Source organism: Desmodus rotundus, chromosome 11 (assembly GCF_022682495.2).
Source record: "Desmodus rotundus isolate HL8 chromosome 11, HLdesRot8A.1, whole genome shotgun sequence".
NCBI classification, from domain to species: domain Eukaryota; kingdom Metazoa; phylum Chordata; class Mammalia; order Chiroptera; family Phyllostomidae; genus Desmodus; species Desmodus rotundus.
Window position 1 is genome coordinate 80,084,670 of NC_071397.1, and position 6,419 is coordinate 80,091,088.

The 6,419-nt window shown below is 49.2% G+C and overlaps 1 protein-coding gene across 1 annotated transcript; it reads left to right on the forward strand.

The window, feature by feature from the left end:
• Positions 1 to 204: 204 nt before the first annotated feature.
• Positions 205 to 3,161, forward strand: TCF21 (transcription factor 21). The gene is made up of 2 exons (XM_024552186.3): positions 205 to 929; positions 2,601 to 3,161. Exons 1-2 carry the CDS (start codon positions 480 to 482, stop codon positions 2,688 to 2,690), a joined length of 540 nt encoding a protein of 179 aa, XP_024407954.1. The 5' UTR covers positions 205 to 479; the 3' UTR covers positions 2,691 to 3,161.
• Positions 3,162 to 6,419: the final 3,258 nt, after the last annotated feature.

A 6,419-nucleotide genomic window follows, 5' to 3' on the forward strand; every position in this document is an offset into this window, starting at 1 on the left:
CTTGGCCCCTCCTGAGGTGGAAGAAGGTGACGGGTATTTAAGCGTCGCGACTGAACTGACTTACAGTACAAGTTGGAAACCAGGGCCTGTGAGGAAGAGCTTCCCTCCGGTTGTGAAAGGGGTCTAGGAGCGTGGCTGGGGCTCGGCAGGCCCCTCCCCTGGGCTGCAAGGATCCGCCTCTCTATTCCCCAGATAAATTCCTAGTGTCCACCAAATTCCTCAGCGCTCTCTCACACTCCTCTACGGCCACGACTCCGGGGGTGGGGAAACAGAGCGTGGGTTTCCTTCCCAAAGAAGCCGTGGAGGTTCCTTCTCACAGCCCTGCGAAGGGGAAGGGGGTGTGAGACCCAACCAGAACCCCAACTCCAGCTCCCCACACGAGGTGGCTGCTCCACACTGCACACTAGGGGGGCCCATTGCTCTCCGGGTCGCTTCTCCTCTCTCCCTTCCCTCTGCCCCTTTCATCCTCTCCCGCAAACATGTCCACCGGCTCCCTCAGCGACGTGGAGGACCTCCAAGAAGTGGAGATGCTGGACTGCGACGGGATGAAAATGGACTCGAACAAGGAGTTTGTGACTTCCAACGAGAGCACCGAGGAGAGCTCCAACTGCGAGACTGGGTCTCCCCAGAAGGGCCGCGGCGGCCTAGGCAAGAGGAGGAAGGCGCCCACCAAGAAAAGCCCCCTGAGCGGGGTCAGCCAGGAGGGGAAGCAGGTCCAGCGCAACGCAGCCAACGCGCGCGAGCGGGCCCGGATGCGGGTGCTGAGCAAGGCCTTCTCCAGGCTCAAGACCACCCTGCCCTGGGTGCCCCCGGACACCAAGCTCTCCAAGCTGGACACGCTCAGGCTGGCGTCCAGCTACATCGCCCACCTGAGGCAGATCCTGGCCAACGACAAATACGAGAACGGTTACATCCACCCGGTCAACCTGGTAAGTCCTCCGCCCCACGCGGTCCGGGAGCGTGCGCTCCCGGCTGGGCTTCCGCACCCCTGCCGCCACCGGCCCAGCGCCTCTAGGGACCGTTGCCGGAGATCCTCGCACGGCCCTCGCTCGCTGCCTCACCAGCCGCCAGAGCAGGGGTGATTTATGAGATTGTTAGACGTGGCAGCCCATTTAGGAGCTTGCAAGCGTACTGAGCTGGCAAAGAGGAGGATCCCTTGTACCCGAGCCACGAGGGCTGGAGTGGAGGGACTGGTGCGGGAAGGGAACAGCCGACACGATGCTGCGCGCCAAGAAGGCTTGTTATTAATCCCTTTATTCTTCTTTTAGCTAAAGAGTGGAACTCGATTTTCCCCTCTAATTCTTGTAAGTAAAACCACCCAGCTCTTGTTTCTTTCTCAAGCATGTGTAGGACCATTAGGTGTGGGAACATCATCTCTATAATTGTCAAGTAAGTCCCCAACTACTTAAATACGCTGTGCTTCTCCCATAGGTGTATTTACATTTTTAAATCCCAGAAGTTCTGGCCAATATCAGCATCATCAGCACACTCTCACGAGTATTGGTGTAATACGTAACATTAAAAAGGTCACTTTTGTTCAAAATTTAAGAACACTTTATTCTGCACCTTAAACACCAATGCTCAAGGAGCCTAATATTTTCGTCAAATGCATTTTACTGTTTAAGAAATGTATCTGATTCCTTCCATTTGATTTGATGTTAAAACTTACAGGCTCTAAAGAAATGCAACGACCTTCTAGCACCTCTGTTTATACATGATAGGAATAGGAGGTTTTCCTCCTAAGAGTCACCTTATCTGCCGGCACTAATGACAGAGGCTTGAACTGTCTTCTCACTGAGTTGGATCCAGGAGGAGCAAAACCACATCTTGCCTCAAAAACTGTTTTCCCCTCCAATTAAAAGTTTATTTTTTTAATCAGATGAGTATATAGCTGTTTAAAATCTGGAAGTCAAAGGAAAGTACCGCCTTCATTTACAGCTTGCTGCTGCCTTCATCTTTGAACAAGAAACTTAAGTGGGCTTTATTATACAACATCACGGAGAAGGGAAGAGAAGGTTACGCTTGTTCAGCCCAGTAGGAAGACGATCTTAAAATAAACACGCATGTCTATTCTTTCATTGGTATTCTCTTTTCCCTTAAGAGACAGCAATTGACTTAGAAACAAGGTTTGTCAACGCCGACCTGTGTGAAGGAGGAAACAAAGTCGGCAGGGGGGGATAGATGGAGATAAGAGCTGGGGGTCCGGGGAAGCTGACAACGGCCTCACTCAAACCCGGTGCCCAGTCGGCGAGAGGTCCTTCTGGGTTCCCCTGCTCAGTCTCACGTTGGCATCTGCCTCCGGTTATGCCAGGGCGCGAGCCACTTCGGGCTTTCCGAAGGGCCTACTCTCTTGGGTCTCACTTCGCCCCCTGGAAGTGGTCTCCTCTTGCTCTACCACCCGGGGCTGTGCCTGGGCGCCTGTGCCGCTTTTTGCTTTATCCAGCCACGAGGCTCGCTGGGACTCCGAGCAAATCGCAGAGATAACCGTCAGTCGGATTCACTGTCTGCCCCCATGGCGCCCTCTCCTTTCGGCAGTCTGGAAACCCACCCCACTCCTTCTCCATGGCCACTTACCTCTTCCGCCCTTTTCTCTCCTGCAGACGTGGCCCTTCATGGTGGCCGGGAAACCAGAGAGTGACCTAAAAGAAGTGGTGACCGCGAGCCGCTTGTGTGGAACCACAGCGTCCTGACCTTGGAGGTGCGAGTCTGGGAAAGGCGAGCTCCCCGGGAAAACGGGCCCCGGGAAGGCGACCCCTGCCCTCCCTGCTCTCTGTCTCTGCTCCCCCTGCAAAGCTCCTCTCTCTGTCCCACCCTGCGAGAACACTTTACAGCGACGAGGAGATTCGTTTCCAAACCCGAGGAGATCAATCGTACTTACAAAGACTCCCATCTATTTAACTTTATTAATTTGTACCGTGAATGACTCTGCGAGCCTTGCTGGTCCAAGTGCAATATGTAATTATAAATATATGACTAGATAATAAGAGTCTATCAATGTGTATCTCTTGTACAGTATGTTGTAAAGTGTAGATCATAGAATAGCTGACTTTAACAGTCACATTTATAAAGTAATTCACTTAAAGATATATATTTTTTCAAGCAAGTTTTGCTACTTTCAAAAATAAATCTTTCTTTATATTGCTAAAAGCCCTGACATTGGTGTGATTTAAAAAAAAAAATATTTGGAATAGAAAAGCAGAGAACTGTGGGGAAGTTTGATAATAAAAATTGTTCTTTTGAACCTCAATCCAAACTTCTAGAGATAGAAGAGGATGAAACAGGATTTGCACTGTGAAGGTACAGGCGACATCGTGCACTCAAACGAAAAAACCCAAAACCTCTGGTCTCTCAGGTTTCCAGGTTACTTTTAACACAGTTAGAAATAATGTGATTGTAAACAGAGAAAGGGCAGGATTGAAGTTATTAATAGTTGCACAGTTCAAGAGACAAGCACATCAGAAAAGGAAAGTCTGAGTTTCGTGTATTCCACAGCATAACTGCTAACCTGAGCAGGAAGGTGAACTTCGTGTTTTATAACTTTCCCTAGGAGGGGATGTCACCCACAGATACAGAACAATAAAGAAATAGTGGGACTATGAAAAATATAAATTCCGTAATCCTTAGGAAGTATCTGCCGATTTTCAAAGTGCTGCAACAAACATTATGTATTTCTTATTAATAACTAATTCATTTTAACAACAGCGCCTGCCTGCCTGCCTTTCGGTTAAGGTTAACCAGTGCCTACGGCTCCCCGCCACGACTTCCGGCGGACTGGGTTTTAATTTAAACATCTTCCAGGCTGCGGAACAGCTCGTTGGGGAAGATTAAGTTGAGATAAACAGAGAGGCGAGGCCGAGGAGCCTGGGACCTGGTTCCCTTGCTGCCCCAGCGCAGCCCGCGGCGGCCGATGAGCCAGATGCCACCGGGGCTGTTTAATGTTCGGGGTTATGACCGCAGTGTTTACAAGACGTCTTCGGTTATTTATACTGTTATTCCTCGCAGAGGGCCTTGAAACTTCCGCTTCGTTTGCTCTTTCTTTTCGATTTTTTTTTTCTTTTTCTCGATTCAGTTTGGTATCTGGAGTAGGAGCTCCTCCGCTTCCCTTCCCGCACTTACCTTCTACTCACCCCAAAGGCGGCTTAGAGGGGGAGCCCTTCCTCAGCTTGGCCCTCAAAGAAGGAGCTTGTCGAGAAAAGGGAACCGTCGCGCCCAGGGGGTTCTCTGCCCGTGCTCCGTTACCACCTTACCGAGTGCGATTCATGCTCCAAGGGCTGGGAACTGGGTGATTCCTCATCCACTTGCTTGTCAGAGGCACCTCTGAGGACTTCTCGGGGTGTCATTCTATCCTACCACTCCCCCCCACCCCACACTTGACCTTCAAGAGCGCATTTCAAGCTCTGGCCACCTCCTTATTCCCCAAATTCCTGTGCTCCTTCCCTCACTCCTGCCAGAGGACACTGACCTCACCTCCACCCACCCAGACTTCAAGTCAGAGATGAGTCCCAGCGAGACTCAGTTTTGTGTGTGTTTCCGTTCAGCGTATTTTCTAAGTTCCCACTCACGTGTTTTGTTTCTCTTAAAAAAACAAAAAACAAAAAAAACCAAAGCTCAAAATTCTGAGCATTCAATGCAGGCGGCCACATAGAGAAAAAACTTCCCACTCATTCTCTGATGACCCTAAACTGCACATGGATTGTGTTAAAAAGTCCGGGTGCTTCCTACCTATAATTAGAAACCTTTGCTTTAAGCCTGAGTCATGAGGTTATGAATATGCAACACGTGGGTTAAACCCTAGTTCTCCGTCCAGCTTTTTCCTGAAAGGGACTGGATCCTTCATTTTCTCATCTCTGCAAATGGGGATAAAGGTGATAATGCTGATGGTGATGATGATACTTTTCCTTCTTTGCCTCACAAAGTGTTAGTGAGGCTCAACAGAGATTATATTTGTGCAATTGATTTCTAAAGGAAGGGATCCATGCAAATATCAGTTAACTTCTATTAAGTGGTGGGTGGTGAGCTGTCCGTGTTAGACGCGACCTGAAAGTGTCTCAGGCATGAAGCTCAAAAGTGTGTATGTTTATAATGTACAGGCAATCATGGTCGTGGGTTTTATTTCATGAACCAAAACACCTCTCTTGGATGCTATGTTTAACCTCACAACAATGTCTCTCTCTCTCTCTCTCCCCCCCCTCCTTTACCCTCTTCCAATGTTCTCTGAATTTGCCCAGAGCTCTTTACAAATGTGACTGTTTCCCAGAAATCTTGAATCCAGAAAAATTCAGAGAGCAAAGATTGTGCATGAGACCAGCAAATAGCAAAGATCGTGCATGAGACCAGCACAAAGAAGGGCTACATGGGTGTCTGATTGCTGGGAAGCCCCGCCCACAGGGGATCAGCTGGGACCGGGATGCACTTGAGACTACATGGTTATCCATTGAAAGGAGCAGGCATCATGGTGGGAATTACTGTGCTGTGGCCACCACTAGGCCAAAGAACACAAAACTGCAATCACCCCACACTGCTCCACACAGGCATCCAGTCTAAACATCTCTCCTTCCCCACGGTCCTTCTCTTAAAACAGATGAGCTCTCCCACACCCACCACAGCCTTCTTCTCCATATCCGTTGTTTTCCTGGAGTCTGTTCCAGCAGGGCTCCACCCCCAGCCTACCTACCACCTGCCCGGGTACTCTGCGTGTCTTGATTTCAATAGAAGGCTAGGCTGCCTGAGAAGGAAAGGAGGACCGACCTGCTTTGCCACAAGCCAATACAGTTAGGGGTGAGGGTTGGGGAGTGTTCTGTGACCTCTTGGTTATGAAAATTATCTTAGAAGGTGCTTTCAGAAAGAACCAGGAGAACATCTGAAACAGGCTGTAGAAGCCTGGAAGAATGAAGTGTTTCAAATTAGCGTGTGTCTGGGAATTCTCAGGAATGGACAGATATTGCAAATGGACTGTGGCTGGGGCAGTCCCTTCTCTCACCCTCCCTCCTTCCCTCTCTTTCTTTCTCCCCCGCCCACCCCACAATTGCTTATATGACTTTTTACAAGTAACTCCTTTGGCCAGCAGGTTTTTCCACTGTCAAATCACAGACTTTTTTTAAAAAAAGAAATGCGGTAAACAAAGTCCTATAGTGGCTGGTTGTAGTCAGTGACCAGTGGGAGATGCTGCCCAAGCGGACTTTTTTGGTGTCTCTCAGAATCACCTGGACAGCTGGTGGCAGTAAATCATTGGGCTCCATCACCCGACTTCCAGATTCAAAAGACCTGGCGTGGGGCCCTAGAATTTGCATTTCTAGCAAGTTCCCAAGCAATACTGCTGGCCCCAGAACCACAAACTTAAGAGAGTCACTGTTTGGGGATTTGTCTCGTTAGAGAAACTAAAGGAGTTAACGCAGACAGAAAGAAAATATTTGGAATTT